This window comes from Netta rufina, assembly GCF_964035555.1.
Source record: "Netta rufina genome assembly, chromosome: 1".
Classification (NCBI taxonomy): domain Eukaryota; kingdom Metazoa; phylum Chordata; class Aves; order Anseriformes; family Anatidae; genus Netta; species Netta rufina.
This window is the reverse complement of record NC_140123.1, coordinates 191,886,566-191,904,219: the sequence shown is the minus strand read 5'-3', so window position 1 is coordinate 191,904,219 and position 17,654 is coordinate 191,886,566. Positions and strand designations below refer to the sequence as shown.

The following is a 17,654-nucleotide window of genomic DNA, read 5'->3' as shown; positions in this document are numbered from 1 at the left end:
GCAGGTAATGGGTCAGCGGGGTATGCGGCCTGATTTCTAGAGAACAAATAGGCGGGAAGAATAGCGATGCAATGAAATTAAACTCTGTCAAACGGGAAGGGAAAGGAAAAAGGGAAAAGGAAAAAGGGAAAAGGAAAAAGGGAAAGAAAAAGAAAAAGGGAAAGAAAAAGAAAAAGGGAAAGAAAAAGGGAAAGAAAAGGGGAAAGAAAAAGGGAAAGAAAAAGAAAAAGAAAAAGAAAAAGAAAAAGAAAAAGAAAAAGAAAAAGAAAAAGAAAAAGAAAAAGAAAAAGAAAAAGAAAAAGAAAAAATCGATATTCTAATTCAATTCATTTGCAAAATGAAATACCTTCACTTTCATATTTTTATTTTAAAATTTGACTATATGCCCATTTGGCTGTCACGTAGAAGAAAAGAAGGGGTTTATTCCGAAAAATGAAGTAATTAGACTGCTTCAATACGTTCCCAAATGTTATTTCTGGGCGCACTGGGTTGCAAGGCCCGTGGCAGGAGTCCTGCCTCTTTAAAACCTCATTTGCATAACCCCGCCCTTCTCCTGATGACCACGCCCCCTCCCCCCCGAAGTCCTCCAGCAGGGGGCGCTGCGGCGGCTCCCGCTCTCAGCGCGCCTGCGCGAGTCCGCGGAGTCCTTGGAGGGTGGCGGCGGCGGCGGCCATGATGCAGCGGTGGGGGCGCGTCTGCTGCGCGCTCGCTCGGGTACGGCTGGGACGGGACCGGGACCAGACCGGGGTGGGACCGGGACGGGACGGGACGGGACGAGCCGCGACGGGCTGGGCTGAGCCGGGACGAGGCGATCCCGGCCGCCGGGGCTTCCCCCACCCCACCCGGACACGGCGAGGGAGGGCGGGAGGGAGGAGGGAGGAGGGGCTGCGCCGCCGGCTCCCGTTGGTGCGGGTAACGGGGCTGCCCCGGGCCGCCCCCCCTGCGCCTCGGTTTCTAAAAATCGCGGTGTGATTTTTCTCGCAGAGGAGCCATTTTGAGCGGGTTCATCGCGGTCTGCAGGGGGTTTGCGCGGTGCCGAGGAGGAGCTATGCCGAGCAAGGTAACCCCCGGGGGAGAGGCAGGGCGGGCTCCCCGGTGGCGGTGGTGGAGTCTATGTCAGGGTTTTAGTTAAAAAGTGCTTATTTGTCACATTTGCTGTCAAACCAGAAGCATGCACAGAACTTGAACTTCATATCATCAGAACGGTGACACTAATTAATAGAGGAGGCTGTGGTTTTAACGACTTCGGTACAAAGTTCATGGTTTCTGCAATATTCATAATCAATAGTGCCTACACAGATATCTTTTAGCAACATTTTTTGCATTATAAACTACTAACTTGCATTTGTCCTTTGTGCTAAATGTCAGTAGAAGCAGTGTTGAAAAAATAAGACATTTAGACATCTTGGGTTAAATTCCTAAAAGTTTTATAGCAGCAGGGACACGCCAGACCAAATCTAGTTATTTAGTTCCATTTTACATTATTTTCCCTGTCAAGTTCAAGGGAGGTTGTTTTTATTGCAGAACGAATGCATCCACACAGCTTTTCCTTTTGTCTGGATATCTGTTCTCAGATGCAAAATATAATTTACCCAACGTATTAAATGACATAATTTTTAATAGTGACTTTTCCGTGTTTCAATACTGTCAAATACGAATTACTTCAGAGATAAGTTGGTGCTCCTGCAGCAGTTGCTAAGCAAAAATAACTGAGATGTTTCCTCTTTCAGTGGATGCCGATGTCACGGTTATTGGTTCTGGCCCTGGAGGGTATGTTGCTGCAATCAAAGCAGCTCAGCTCGGATTTAAGGTAAGACCAGACCTTTTGGTTGCTGAGCAGAATGGTCATCCAGAGGAAGGTGTCTGTGTGAAACTGGGGAAACTGAAATTCTTATGTTCCATCTTGGGCTACCAGATGCTGTTGACATAAACATAAACTTTACCTTGCTTACCTATATTGTGTGGAAGTTGAGGTGAAGGCATGAGTTGAAATGAGGAAGGTATTACAGTCTAGACTGTTGGGAGGCTACTGACAAAGCTGCTCAGGTCAGCGTGCTTCTGGCTGGAAGAGAGAGTTGAGACGGGCTTACATTCTCTTCTGAGGGAAAAGGTAGGAGAAGAATGCTGGGAAGGAAACTCTCCCAACAAAGAAAAAGAAATTGAGACAGTGACAAAAAGGCCATTTAAAAACTAATCTGAAATCGTGAAGAGGAGACAGAGGGGATTCAAATGGTTGTGAGCAAACTGAGCAGGGAGGTTGGACCAGATGACCTCCAGAGGTCCCTTCCCACCTCAACCGTTCTGTGATTCTGTGGGGAAAAGAAAAACAGTATTCAGCTGATAGGCTTTTTGAATGTGAGTGGGTGAATTCCATTGCCATCTGAGAATTTTAGAGGTGAAAACGGGTATTTCCGTAAGTTTCATTTTCATTCATAAACGAGTGTGACTTCAGCGAGGTGGTTGTTTACCTTTACTCCTTAATCTGAGCCCGATTTGCTCTCCTGGCATGGCATTATTCTCAAGTATTTTGAAATCTGAGAAGGAAGGCAGTGCTGGCAGACTTGTGCGTGCTCCTGCTGGCTGGTATGTCCCAGTGCTTCGACAGCTGGACTTCATGACAGAACAAGTTGGACAGACCCCCTGGGAAGGACAGGAGCTCCCGTTTATGAGTGGAGTTCAGTCAAACACTGGGACAGGGGCCTAGGTTATGTGTAGTCTTCATCCCTGGAGGTTTTCAGGACTTAACTGTAAAAGGCCCTGAGCCACCTGATACACCTTTGATGTTAACTGTGTTTGGAGAAGGGAGTTTGTCTAGATGGTCTCCAAAGATGGTGCCTTCAACTTTTTTTTTTTTTAATTCCTGAATGTTGTTTTACTTTGGTCATTATGCCAACAACTGGCTTTCAGTGATGTCTTTTGGGGTATATTTCAGCCTTCTAATGTGTAACAGTACCAAAAATATAAATATTTGAGGTTTCATTAAGAGGTTTTGCATCTGCCTGTGACCCTAGTGAAGATAATTGAAATGTCAATCCTTGTTTGCAAAACCTTTTTTGTCTTGTTTAATAAATATTCCTGCCTTTATATATATGTTGCCACTGAGCTATTAGCATGTGGAGAGAAAAAAAAAAAGGTACTCAGTGCTACAGGTTTTAATTGAGATTTAGGCCATCTGCTTTATAGTTTCATATTTATTTATTCTAAGGCTATTTTTTGTGGTTGGATGTCTGCTTTTCCTGGAGCAAGACTTTACTCAAGTTTTTTTATATATGTGGCCAGTAGGAGGATATCATATACAGGGAGATTAAAAAGCGCTCATTGTTCATTCTGTTGTTTTGTCTTGGCAAACAATTTTTTATGCTGCTTTACAGGTAGAGTGGGCAAAGGTTCTGGGGAGGCTTGTGTTCATCACCTGTAGCATTGAAGAAACTTGAATATTTATGCTGAGGAATGTAATGCCATGGTTTTGTAAGGCTGGCAAAGAGGTAGAATCTGTCTGTCCATCCGCAGACAAAGCTGAGTCTGCTCTACGGAACTTTGAACCTTCAATTTTAGTGGTACCTCTGCTAGCACAAGTGTTAAGTCTTTATATCATGACTACAACCTCCCATGTTACTGCTGTATTGGGTTTACATGGCAAGGTTTTGGTACTGGGGGCTGCAGGGGTGGCCTCTGTGAAGCTGCCCTGTGTCAGATAAGGGCCAGTTCTAGATAACTTTAAAACGGATCCACCACTGGCCAGAGCAGGCTGTCCCCCTGCAGCCCATGGGTCCCACATGGTGCAGATCTCCACGCTGCAGCCCCCCCAGGGGTGGAGGAGCCCCTGGTGGAGCAGGTGGATGTGGCCTGGAGGAGGCTGTGGCCCATGGAGAGCCCCCGCAGGAGCAGGCCCCGGGCCGGAGCTGCAGCCCGTGGAGAGGAGCCCACGCAGGAGCAGGGGTCTGGGGGGAGCTGCTGCATGTGCGGGGACCCGTGCTGGAGCAGTTTGCTCCTGGGGGATGGACCCCATGGGACAGAGCCGTGTGGGAGCAGTTCCTGAAGAGCTGCTGCCTGTGGGAAGCCCCTGCAGGATCAGTTTGGGAAGGACAGTAGAGACCCCAGGTGGAGCAGGGACAGAGAGAGCGGTGGAAATGAAGAGTTAGGGACTGACCACAGTCCCCGTTCCCCCTGCGCTTCTTGGTGGGAGAGGTGGAAGAGGTTGGATGGCCGGAAGGTGTTTTTAGTTTGTTTCTTTAGTTTCTCACTGTTCTAGCTTGTTCGTAATAGGTAATAAATTACATTAATCTCTTTTAGGCTGAGTCTGTTTTCCCTGTGATGATAACTTTTGAGTGAACTCCCTAGCCTTATCTCAACCCGTGAGCCCTTTCCATTGTATTTTCTCCCCCTTTCCCTTTGAAGAAAGGGAATGAGAGAGGGGTTGTGGTGGAGTCTGGCTGCCCACCTGAGTAGAACCACCACAGTTACCAACAACGTTCTCTGGGCATTGGCTTCTGAACAATTTCGCTTGGTCTAATCAGTGGAGTTCATTTAAAGTGGACGAGGCAGAACGTTGTCAGGTCAATGAAGGAGCAGCCTGTGCTGTTTGATCCATAGTGTGGCTTTTAAAACCCGTGCTTCATTTCACATGCCCTCACTTGCTTAAAACAGGAGGCAGGGTGAACAGGGGATCAGCATGTCTCAGTGTGTGTCATTGATTTGGTAGAATGAGTCCTGTTCTTCATGTTACCATCTACTTTAGCTCAAAAGCAGCAACTTAGAGGAATGGTGAAAGGGTTTCACCTGCACTTCTCAGCAGATTTGAATTCTTAGAATGTAATCCAAGGAGCTCGTATTTTGAGTATGTACGCCCATTACAAAGGAGGTGATGCCAGTTATTTTTGCCTCTACGGAAAGGTTTACAATGTTCTTCACCTCTCCCTCCTTTTTTTCCCTCAGACTGTCTGTGTAGAAAAAAATGAAACGTTGGGTGGAACCTGTCTGAATGTTGGATGTATTCCCTCCAAGGTAAGTGTACAGAGTTTGTCACAACTTCATTAAAAAAAGAACAGTACCTACATGTATCACTTCAGAAAGCATTACTTAGTCTTTTTCCAAGATTGACACACTTTGTTTAGAAATTGAATTTATAATCCAAATGAACTGAGGAGCTTCATAAATATAAGTAGAAATCTTTTGTTTACAAACTGTTTTATGGGGTTTCCCAAATCAAAGAGAGGAAGAGGGATGAAAACAGGGCATGCATACAGATGTATCTTCTCACTCTGGTGAGTTTGCAGTATGCCGTGTGAAATTCCAGATCCTTCCAATTTTTTTTCAAATAAACCTGTGTTTTTTGTCCAAGGTGATGTACTTATGTTAAAGGGATGCCGAGCTGTTCCCTGTTCAGTCACTAGAAATTACAGGGATAGAGGCACCCCTGAAAAATGATTAACTTTGTCTGGTTTTGATTGGACACACCACGCTCTGAAGATAACTGTCTCTTTCCAATGACTGAAGGAAGAGCCTCATTGATTAGTTCTTGAAATATTAATCTAAGCTTAAATAGTATTCTCGCTGGCCCAAAAAAATAACCTGGAGAGTGGGGCTGGTAGTGCTTTTGTGGAGTAGTGCTGATGGGGAGAGAAAAGGGAGAACCTAAGATGTGCTCCTAAGGAAGGAGAAAGAAGAAATTCAGAAGTAGCTAATATTTCCTCTAATATTTTTTTGATGGTGTCCATCCTGTTTTAAGTAACCTCAAAACTAGAGCCTTGTAAGAGCAGTGCTACTGCTAGATGAAAGGAGTCATCTTCACTGTCACCGGCAGGTGAGGGAAGATACTGACAGTCAGGCTTGTGATGACCATAGTAAAAGATAGAATTTTCTTACAAAGATCCCTCCTAACAATATTGCTGTTTTTAATCAGTTTGCTCAGAGAGGTTCCATTAGCATTGTAGGAGGAAATACAGTATAAATACAAAGCTTCTTAAATGATACATTGTTTTGCCTAGATATTTGAGAAATACTTCTAACGGCGTTCAAAATATATATTGAGGAAAAACTCAAAAACTAGATGTAGAGCAACCCATCATTACTATGCACGCTTGGAACTTTGCTAGGATCTATTTAATTGACTTTTCTTCTTGAGTCCTTGATTATTATTTTTATCCTCAAGGTTCTTACAAAAATGGTTCTGAACCCACGGTTAAGCCTGGATGCTATCCAGAATATTTTCAGGTGGCAATAAACTTCTTAAGAAGTGGATATGTAGGCTGTGTACACTGAAACAGTAAAAATTTCAGATACTCGTCTCCAAAAAGCCACTCGAAATAATATACTGGTCATGGATTTTTTTCCCTTTGTAATTGCTGAAGTCTTATGTAGTGGCTGTGTCTCCAGTTAATGTTTTGGTAGTTACAGGTTCAGGGTTGTAGCAGTTAGGTAAAAGGGACAAATTTTAAACACTGAGAGCTAGTACGAGTTATTCAGAAAAATGAAACTATCTTGGTCCAACAGTATTTTACTCAAGTCTGTGTATATAAGGCTAGTGTCTCAGTATATTCTTTGAATATATTGTACCTTCTTTAGGGTTCAGTCTGTGCAGAGTGCACAGTTTTTATTTCTTGTGCAGATACTGATAGTTCTGTGCTTGTGATAGTTATCATAAAAGACATAATTTTTCTTTCTGAGATCCCTCCCTAATAATATTGTTGCTTCTAATCAAAATACCATTCTGGAGGTTCTGCATTTCAAGCTGCTCATTTATAAACATACTTACAAAGGAGCTATTCTAACTTCTTCTGAACTGTGAGTGTCCAGTGACCTGAACTAGCTCTAAGCCATCAACTACAACTAGCTGTGCAGCTGTGATTTTGAAATGCACCTTTTAAAATATCAATATCAGACTTATTAGAGAATGTTCTGCAAATACCGCCTGTTTTTCTACTATACTAGCAGTGTAATAAATAACGAATTCAATTGCAGGTGTATGTCCCAATTCATGTTTTTGTGTGTATACTTTAGGCCTTGCTGAACAACTCCCATCTGTATCATTTGGCCCATGGAAAAGATTTTGCTAATAGAGGAATTGAAAGTGAGTATGCAGAGCAACTTGTCAGTGCCTGGTACAACAAATGGTTTCCATCAACAAACAAGTATAACAGTTCAAATCATATTGTTATAACTGTAGGAAAGTTATTCAGGAAACCTAACTGACTTGCAAACAATACCCTTTCTCTGTCAACTGGAGGTTTAGGGACATAAAATTCTATTCATCTATTCCTTGAGTCCTGAGTAGAGAAGTTAAACAGCAGTATTACTCTTTTCAAGTATAACATACCAGTTGTTGAATGTAACCTTTATTGTTTAGTTGAGGCCTTCAGTGCATCTTACTGTATCAAACCTGTTAATTGTGTAGGTTAGCTCCTATAAATAAATAAACTGGGATGCCTAATTGAAGTTTTTTAACCTTAGTTACAGGAATCCGCTTGAATCTAGAGAAGATGATGGAACAGAAGAGTGGAGCAGTAAAGGCCTTAACAGGTGGAATCGCTCATTTATTTAAACAAAACAAGGTTAGTTTGGATTATATACTGCAATGTATCTGTATTTTTTTCTGATCTAAATTTGTTACTTCTTGCATTCTCATGTTCTTGCCACATAAATAAATTTGAGTGACTGACTCAGCAAGGACAGATTCTGAATGCTTCACTTTTAGGGTATTTTAAATGAACAGCTCTTTCATTCTTAAATCTAATTAAAAGAATACTAGTAACTTACTGTGGTACTTGTACCAGATGGTGATGCAAAGGTTAGTGTTTGCGGCTTCTCTAAAGCAGTGAAATTCAAATTAAGTGTAGCATAACTTACATAAGTAATTTAAATCTTAATTTACTGTGTTCTGATTATCAAAGGTTACACATGTATCTGGGTTTGGAAAAATAACTGGCAAAAACCAAGTCACCGCAACCAAAGACGATGGCAGCACACAAGTTATCAACACAAAGAACATTCTTATAGCCACAGGCTCAGAAGTTGCTCCCTTCCCTGGAATTACTGTACGTATCTGAAATCTTGGTGCTACTGTCTTTCAGTGGATAATATCCGCATCATTTATTGTATAATAACTTTTTGCATCTGATTGGCCTTCGTTTTCTGTGAGCTGTACATATTGTAAACCTCTCTTTGTGGATTTCTTTGCCTGTTGTTAGATTGATGAAGATAATATCGTGTCATCCACTGGTGCACTGTCACTAAAAAAAGTCCCTGAAAAGATGGTTGTCATTGGTGCAGGAGTCATCGGCGTGGAACTGGTGAGAGAATATTTAAACCACTTGGTCCTTAATTTATAAAGGAACAGGATGTTATTTTTTCATTGTACTTAACAATATTTCTGTGATTTAACAGATGTTGTGTGAGTTGTTGTGAAATCTCAATCTATGGCCTGCTAGTTCCCTTTCCTACCTGAGAAGCTGGGATAAGGGTGTGTTGGATCAGCATTCCTGTATCTGGTTAGCTAAGAGGAGAAATGAGAGAGGGACATCCAGGGCTCACATACAGTTTTTTTGGGTTGTTTAACTTCCACGGAGGTTTGTACTTGCTCTGTGTCTAGATAGGGGAACTTCCTCTTTTAAGGGAAGTTCATTTTAAACCATCCTAAATTCCTGTTTGTAGCGATTAATCCCAAAACTCTTATGTGATACAATTACATGTATTATATCTTAAAAAACAAAGGAGTGAAGACTTTGTAGTCCTTTTGCCTCACACCTACGTAGTTTAATAAGTATGTTTAGTTGCTGGTCCTGCAAATGCTTGAGCATTTGCACATCTTCTTAGTGGTTGATTTAGCTTGCTGACCATTAAGCAAGGAAAAAGTAAGCAAAGTGTAATCTGTTTTGATGGTTATGGGGTAAATAAAGTTTATATGAATTTTGTGAAGCTGATGATAATGGTTATAGTTAGAAATACATGCAGAAGTAGTGGTAGTTTATATTTTATTGCATAAAACTTACATAATGTCTTACTGTTTTGATGTAGTGTGATTTGGTGGTATAAGGACACCACAACTTCTGTTGGGTTTTCTGAGCTGCATGCCATTTATTTGAGTTTTAATTTTTCTATTCCTATAACCTAAAATACACCTAATTATTTTAACTGTTTATTTAAAAGCTTAATTCCATGGGTCACATCACAATAGTTTTAGATGTGCAAGCAGTGATAAATCCATTCTTTCTGAAAGGCTCATGTTGGGTAGGACAGATGCATTATCCTACGCTATGTTTATAAAAACTGATCAGTTTGCTGTAATGTTTTGACCCCCTTTTGCAGAGTTTGCTGTTTGTGGTAAATACTGCAGTAAAGAAACAGGAAATTTTCCTTTCAAAACCTTCTCTTCCCTTACGTGTATTGTTGTGACTGCAGGGGTCAGTTTGGCAGCGCCTTGGTGCGGATGTGACAGCTGTGGAGTTCATGGGCCATGTTGGTGGAATGGGAATTGACATGGAGATCTCTAAAAATTTCCAACGCATTCTGCAGAAACAGGGACTTAAGTTTAAGCTAAACACCAAAGTTACCGGTGCTACCAAGAAACCAGATGGAAAAATTGATGTAGCGTAAGTATTTATCATAAAACTAAAGGATTACAAGTTACATTCCTCCACCCAGTCCTTCAGATCAGTTTGAAAATACAGTCTTACTATTCTTCAAACAGGAAGAAATGAAACTTAATTCTTCAGTGGAATTTAATTTTCATCTTGTATCCTAACTTGATGTTCATAATTTTGGCTTTATTGAATTCTAAATTGTTTGTATAGGAAAGGTTCCACTGACTTGAGTTGGTGCACTAGTGTAAAAAAACAGGTTTTTTGTTTGTTTTAGTGAGATGATTTAAAAAGAAGAAAGAAAAAAAAAATCCTTAATTGTGCTTTTCATGGAAGTTCTCTGCTTCTGGTATAATTAACATAAATGGTTAGGATCATTTTTAAGCCATTAATTCTTGGATGCTTACTGGAAAGGATCTTTTGTCCTTTCCTTCCCTTGTCTCCAAGTAAGCATAATAGAGATTTGTTTCTCATTAGAAATAAATGAAATTGTCCTGGAATGTTTTAAATAGCCAGACTTGAGCCTGTTGAAGATTCTGATACAGAAAAATATAAAGCAAATTTTCTTTGTAAACGTCCTTATGCTACTTCTGTTCCTTTTCTTGTCTACACATTCTCTGTGCAGACTGGTTACATAAGCATTTTCTTAAAACTACAATTGAATATTACTTACCAAACTTAAGCTTAAATGGAATCTTAATATGATGAATTGTTTGCTCTATCTCCATGCCTCAGGACAGTCTGTGCTTCACCATTGTAGAGGTCCTAGCTTTGGGCCTCTTTATGTCCCATGCTGATGCTGGCTGGTTCTCTGATGTAGTCTCTTTCTGTATTTATTTAATGTTTCATACTCAAGGGAGTGTGCTTTTCAGACACGCTTCCTAATTATCCTCACTTGCCATGCTTTGGTTCTTTCTTGCACTCTGAGCACATAAACTGAACTTGTTCTGGATGCAACTAAACATGAAGATGAACTTGGGGGATGTACTTTATGCAAGATCGATCTGCAGTTTTGGGCCAGAAGAAAGCTTTCCTAGAATACGTGGTCCTACCTCACCCTGAAATAGAAACAGTTTGGATGTTGAGTACTCAGCACCAATTGCTTTGCTGTACAGATTTGCTTTTAGCAGGCCGTGCTATTTGTTCATGGATATGTAGCCTGAATGTCTGTATCTAGGAGTTGTTAACAAGTGGGGTAGGAACGACTGGCCCTTGTTCTCTCTCCTGCTCATCAACTCTTGTAAGGAAGAAGTGAAGGGTGGACTGAAGGCAGGTGTTTTTGGATGCCAGATTGAGCCAGTAGGTCACCATCTGGATCATGTTAATTGCTAGTCAGTGAAATACAGTGCTGCAAGTTTACAGCTTTGCATTTTTGCTGTTTGTTTTCCCATAGTGTTGAAGCAGCAGCTGGTGGCAAGGCAGAAGTAATAACCTGTGATGTGCTCCTAGTCTGTATCGGTAGGCGTCCTTTCACAAAAAATCTAGGTCTCGAAGAAATTGGAATTGAACTTGATAAGAAGGGGAGAATCCCAGTCAATAACAGATTCCAAACCAAAATTCCAAAGTAAGTAATAATTTAACAGTATTTTTGACTTTATTTGAAACACAACTCTTATTTTTAAAAGTTTAACCTATTAAAACACTCTTTAATTGCTGAATATAGCTTTTTTTTCCTGAAAGGAAAACCTGAAATTTCTGATTATTTCTGCAGTTGAAGATTTGTAGTCAACCCTTAAAGTTTTGTAATTTAAAAGTCACTGTGTGTTGGTACTAATTCTTCAAGTGTGGTCATTTGGTGGAAGCCTTTCTTTTGTAGTCTCTATACGTCTTCTGAAAATTAATGTTTGAATCTGATATGATTGGAGTATGTTTTAAAATGACCGTTATATAAAGTAGCCTAGGTGTATTAGGACTTCTTAAACAGTATCTTATTTTGTTTCATTGGTCTGATAGCATCTATGCTATTGGTGATGTAGTTGCTGGACCGATGCTGGCCCACAAAGCTGAGGATGAAGGCATTCTCTGTGTTGAAGGGATGGCTGGGGGAGCAGTTCACATCGATTATAACTGCGTACCCTCTGTGATATACACTCACCCTGAAGTGGCCTGGGTTGGCAAATCCGAAGAACAACTGAAAGAAGAGGTACAGCTTGTTTTCTTCTCAGACAAATCTTTTTCCATCTTGGATGTAGTTTCATAATCTAGTAGTAGCTATTAGTTTATCTGGCTACTTTGTGCAGGAGAATTTCTCTATCTGAATTTATTGTGTAGGGTATATGATTGATTCCTTCCTGCATGCCACCCTCACAAGGACCACAGTCTTATTTAATAACTTGTTTTGGGAAATTAATACTGATTTGCTGCTAATTTTTCTTCTCTAACACAGCTTTATACCTGTTATCTTCATGCATTGATCTGTTTGTCTTATCTGTCTTCTATTTTTGTATTAGTTCTATTTTTAGACTTATCTGTATGGTTACATCATTCCTGTTGAGTTTTTAGGTCATTAACTCTGTCAGTAACACGTATCTGTTTTGTAGGGGGTAGAATACAAAATTGGGAAATTTCCATTTGCTGCTAACAGTAGAGCAAAGACAAATGCTGACACAGATGGCATGGTGAAGATACTTAGTCAAAAATCAACAGACAGGATGTTGGGTGCTCACATTTTAGGCGCAGTAAGTATTATAAATTGTGCTGTTTTGGTGGTTTAAGGTTTTTTTGTTGTGTTGCACAGTTCTTGTAAAAAGGAAGATTTGAATTTCTCCAAATCACTTCAATTTTGCTGTTGTCTTCTGCAGCCATACCCTCCTGGCCTCATCCCCAAAGCTTTTCTGTTACTTTGGTGTCAGGCCCAGCTTTTTTTAAATTGATTCCCTAGAATTGCTAGGGTTATTCAGTTACTCTCTATTTTTTTTTCTTTATGAGCGTTACCAAATAATTGAGAGAACAGCAAAAATTGACTCAAGTTCTAGAAGTTGGGGAGCTGAATGGACTGGTTTTCATTGCTTTTTTTTTTTTCCTCCTCTGATATTCCAGCTTCAGCAAAGTTGGTAACCTTATTTGGCATTTGCTAAGTCTGGGGTCAGTGACGGAACTTGATTAAAAAAAGTAAAATCTTTTTTTCAAAATTTGAAATCAGATTTTTTTTTTAAATATCTTTTTCTCCATTACCACGTCAGAAGTTGCATCTTAGACCCTAACCTCACTCTTTGGCTTGGCTTGGTTTTCTTAGCTGTAAAGGTGTAAATGCTCTTCTTTTATTCTTTCCCCTAAAGATTTATGCAGAAACATTTCCATAGATCTTTGTATACAGCTTTCGTAAAGAAGTTTTGTGTTTTTAGTAGTGATAATATACAGTACCTTTGATCAGAATGTGGGTAGTATCTGACCAGTATTTTGTGGGAAAAAGCCCAGGTTTTACACAACCCTCAGTAATAAGAGCAAGTATTATATGATAAGAGCATTATGTTTAGATTTACACTGTTTGAGTGTAAATCTATAATTAAAAATCTGCAAATCTACAGTTAAAAGTGGCATTAGGACACAGCTGAAGTGTTAGTCATATTATGACAGTGTTTGTTTATTTTTTAGCAAGATAGAATTTACAAGCTGGATACTTCTAGTCAGTAATTTTAAAGAATCTACACAACTGCATGAAGATATTTTTAACTACAAAGAACATTCAATTACAGGGTGCTGGCGAAATGGTTAATGAAGCTGCTCTTGCTATGGAGTACGGAGCATCGTGTGAAGATGTAGCCAGAGTTTGCCATGCCCATCCAGTAAGTTTTTTCTAAACAAACTGTTGAACACCACAGTTGTACAGACATGCTATAACTACATTTAAATATTAATGATTTGTACCTTTTCTGCCTGTTCTCTGCAGACGGTGTCAGAAGCCTTCAGGGAAGCAAACCTAGCAGCATCTTTTGGCAAAGCTATCAACTTCTAAAATGAAAGACCAGTTCTCTGTACATGCATAGCACATGTCTGGAAGTGGACTGTGGTCCCTTGTGGAAGGCTGAGTTTGAGGATGTTAGGACTGAATTAAGTGAATCTCTTCATTTTAGCCATCATATTTAAACAAGTAGAGTTTGGAACAAGTGGAATTATCCGGTCTCTGTAAATTAAATACTTACATGTTTATTTACATTTTGAATGTTGCAGAAAAACAGCCTGACAGAACTTTTTTTCTTCAAAACCAAGCATTTCGCTGCTGCATGGGATTATAAAGTGTGTTGGTCAAAAGTCTGAACAAGTGTCCAGCATACCTGGTGTGTTCTTATTTGAAGTAGTGATAGACTAAAACAGTTGAATGCTGGCACTTGGAATGCCGCTGGCACTTAAAATGCCACTGTCACTTCCGCACAAAAACATATGTCCTTCTGAAAGGATTAACTAAGTATTTAACCTACTTCTTCTTGCATACAAATACCAAAATTTGGTTTGATCTAGTAATGTTAGGGTGCTGGGAGAAGAGGGGCTTGTATAGATCAATTAAAACTATATTAACTTTTTTAAGAGAAAATCTCTGTGTGTGTGATTATCCACACATCATGTTTTCATATTGAAAACTCGTCGGGAAAAATCAAGTGCTGGTAGGGAAATGAAAAAAATGAAGAAAAATTTAATCGTTCTGCTACTTAATCTTGTTTTTAAAGCTTCCATTGTCCAATTCTCTTCAATGTCAAAATGCTAGAACTGGATAGCAAAGCAGCGCTCACAGTTAAGTGTGATAACGTGAGGGTTATTCTTCTGCACCTTCCACACACAAGGGCTGCAGCATCAGCTCTGCACACAGTTGAGACGTACTTTGTTCTCTCCTTGTTTTCTATTTTGTGCTCTCTTTGTGTCTCTGCTGTAGCAAGAGAGCTTAATAAATATTTAACATGGCTGGAGGGTTGTATTGGGTTTTGTTTGTCACAAATAGCATCTTTGGAATATCCCTAACGTGTACAGGGAATGTGCCCAATTCCAGTAGCTCACTTGTTTTGCAGGGTGCCTTTTTTTTGTTATGCTTTTCTGCCTTGAAGAAAATCTTACTATGTGCTGATACTGTACATATCCTTTTCCATTACGCCATTGGGATGATAAATGGAGAAATGCTCTCCAAAAACGTTCTGCAAAAACTACTTGACTTTATGTGTAGACAAGATGGTTATACCATTTTGCCTTTTGTTAGAGCTTCTAATTCAAGTATTGAACTGCTGTCTGGGCTAAGAGATGGAAGATTCAAAGTCAGGTTGAATGGGGCTTTGAGCAACCAGACCAAGTAGAAGATGTCCAACCCTCTGCAGGGACTAGGTGATGTTTAAAGATCCCTTTTTCAACCCAAACCATTGTATGATTCTATGAAATGTACAATTTCCTTAAGATATCAGTTAATCTATAAACACCTGTAGTACTATTCTTCATTTTGTTTTTATAACCTCTGTTTGAAAAGTAGATAGGAATCAACTAGGGTCTTTAAGCTCACCACCAGGCTAAGAGATGCTGCACTGTATCCTTGAATTAGAGGAGCAAGTGAATTAATGTGAATCTCCTTTCAGGTGGGTGTTAGTAGGAAGCTGCTTAAATAAAGCAAAGGTAAGAACAGAATGAGGGAGGGAGAACCCGATTCTCCTTACAGATCTAGGCATCTCAGAATCACTTCTTCCTGTGGGTAAATTCTATCAAGTGTTCATCTGGCACTTTGTAAGTTCTAACTTTTTGTAAGTTCCCTATTCTCTAAGAAATACTCCTGTGCACTCCCCCCTCTCACCCAATAATTGTGGCAGTTTTTGGCCGTCTTGCTGTGGTTCAGCCTTGGGATTCATCAGTTACAAATTCTTGTATGTTGTTTTGTTCTTCATAAATTTTTGGAGTTTGGAACACCTTGGTACAATTTCAGTAGCAGTCTTCAGAGATTTGTCTCCCAGACACTCGAAAATAAAATTTAAGGCCTGGGCTTGTTACGGTATTGTTACTTCCCAGTCTCATTTCTGCTCTAGTTAAATATACCAAAGGTGCTTGTAGAGGCAGAAATATGTCTGTATGTTGCAAAGTTTGAAGATTTTATTTTTAACAGCTGTTAAATATACCATCAGTGACATAACGTATGATGTGCTGTAGTAATCAATTCCTGTTTTGGATTTTTTTATTCTAGTGTCTGTAACTGTGAAGGTTGGATGATTATTTAAATGTGCTGCTCTCCAGTTTCCATAGGTGGCGCTGTAATTCTGCTGTAGTTGCCCCGACCAGCTTCTGCTGACAGTCAAGGTGAGCTAAATTGTTGATCAAAGAACATATCCAAATACATTTCTCAGGTCGGAGTTAGCAGTCAGGATATGTAAAAGCCTGCTGCAGCTGAGGATGCTAACTTGCACGTAAATTAAGGAATACTACAGATCAATTATTACGATTACTATGTGGTTGGCTGAAGGTACACTGTGCTGTAGTAAGTTTGAACTGAAGCACACAGTTTATATGAACTGGATATCACTCTTGCACTTCAAAAAAGAAGTCTTATTTGTGTTTTGTTAAGCACAAGCTGCTCTTAGGGAGATTCAGTGTGCTGCTTTAAGAGACTGTGTACAACTCCTTAACTGCTTCACATTAAGTGCCCTATGAACTTGGTAGCTTTTTTCTAGAGAGTCTCGATCCTCCAATGATGGTTCATCACATAAATGTGGTTTGCAGAATGTAAACCAGTCACCCCTTCAGTGCTGACCTCTAAAATCAAGTATTTCAAGTAAATTAAACTTGTTTTAAGCCTAAATGGATATCATCCAGAGGTTAAATATTCCTTGTGCAGTAAGTAGTAGGGTATAAATGCTAGCAAACCCCACAAAGATGGTACTTCTTCTTTCACTACTAACTGTTCTGTTGTCATGCTGTAGTTGGAACCAATATTTTATTAGATCTCTAGCTATTTTAAAAGCAAGACTTGCAGAACCTAAAAGATTAATTGATTTACCATTTCAGCTACTGAAAATAACAAGGAACTTAGTGAGTCATACCAGGTACATACAGTGATACAAAAGTACTGTTTATTTTCAATGTCAAAAAGTTACTTGTCTTTGGTTCTGTGACTTAAAAGTCAATATAAAACCTGTTCACTTTATCAGGTCTTAGTGTAATGTCAAAAAAAACCCACAAACACTAGTGTAATACTTATTTAAAAAAAAAAAAAAGCCCTATCCTGAACGTAAGCATTTTCTGTTCCCATTTATAAGCAAGTGCTGTAAACAGCAACTTTCTGGCTGATTGTCTGTAAGAGGGAGCGAACTGTCTCTTCCAGCTCCACCAGCTGCTTGGCTTTGTCTTCGAGAACTTTTTGATTGTTTTCATACGTATTTTCCAAGTCTGTCAGCAAAGGAAGAGGAAAAACAGCGTAATTAGGTATGTTTTAATGCAGTAAAATATAAACCATAGCTGTTAGGAGTAAACTACCTCAGGATTATTTTCTTGTGGAAGAAAATCTGACAAAAAAAATAGCAAAGGCTGGAATGGCACTTCTTGTTTCCCTAATATTGGGACATAAAGCAACGTGGAAGTAATTTTCTGTAAGTGGAAAAGATATACTTTGATTCAAGTTGAAAATAACTGCCATTTTTGTGTTGACCTGAAATATCTTGATTATGACAAGCCAAAACTATTCAGTGATTCATTTTAATTGTGCAGGAGCGACTAAGGGGAAGAGCAGGTTCCTGGACTGGCAAAAACAGGAGGAAAACTCAGCTTCCTCCCTGGCAATTACGGGCAGGCTGCCCCCTCCTGCTTCAGCCGACTTCAAGTGGCAATTGTAAATGTTAAATTCTTCTGTAAACTGCAACTTCTGTATCCTAATTGCATTTTATTTCAACCTAATTGCCTTTTATTAAGATTGCCTTTTTAACGGCATTCTAGGGTGGGGTAAGGGGAATACTGTTTGAAGATGGTGTTGTGGGTAGTCTGTCAAGAAGTGGGCTGCTTTTAGTGCTGCCAGATGGGTTAGTCCTCATCCGAATCATGGTAGCTACATTTTAATTCCACTCTGTAAGGATTCTTTGGGCACTGAGAGGTGCCATACCAAAAGTTTGTGTCTCACTGTAAGTT

General features: G+C 39.8%; 2 protein-coding genes across 2 annotated transcripts in view; one reads left to right on the top strand and one right to left on the bottom strand.

Annotated features, from left to right (window-relative positions):
• Positions 1–600: 600 nt before the first annotated feature.
• DLD (dihydrolipoamide dehydrogenase) lies at positions 601–14,472 on the top strand. Its single transcript, XM_084305882.1, has 14 exons — positions 601–714; positions 985–1,060; positions 1,731–1,810; positions 4,936–5,004; positions 7,000–7,069; positions 7,450–7,550; positions 7,890–8,033; positions 8,187–8,288; positions 9,397–9,587; positions 10,969–11,139; positions 11,529–11,718; positions 12,116–12,253; positions 13,271–13,360; positions 13,465–14,472. Exons 1-14 carry the CDS (start codon positions 673–675, stop codon positions 13,528–13,530), a joined length of 1,530 nt encoding a protein of 509 aa, XP_084162008.1. The 5' UTR covers positions 601–672; the 3' UTR covers positions 13,531–14,472.
• A 2,176-nt stretch (positions 14,473–16,648) lies between these two features.
• The window catches only part of LAMB1 (laminin subunit beta 1), a 40,840-nt gene continuing 39,834 nt past the window's right edge, over positions 16,649–17,654 (bottom strand). The window contains exon 33 of the mRNA XM_084284788.1: positions 16,649–16,922. Within this exon, the coding sequence (XP_084140914.1) occupies positions 16,786–16,922 (137 nt within the window). The 3' untranslated portion in view covers positions 16,649–16,785. The remainder of the gene's footprint in view (positions 16,923–17,654) is intronic.

Bases quoted from the DNA above. Each gene is read 5' to 3' on its own strand.
- DLD (XM_084305882.1), top strand. From the start codon at position 673: ATGATGCAGCGGTGGGGGCGCGTCTGCTGCGCGCTCGCTCGG. The intron at 7,551-7,889 runs GTTAGTTTGGAT...TGATTATCAAAG, and splicing joins ATTTATTTAAACAAAACAAG to GTTACACATGTATCTGGGTT. The intron at 13,361-13,464 runs GTAAGTTTTTTC...TGTTCTCTGCAG, and splicing joins GAGTTTGCCATGCCCATCCA to ACGGTGTCAGAAGCCTTCAG.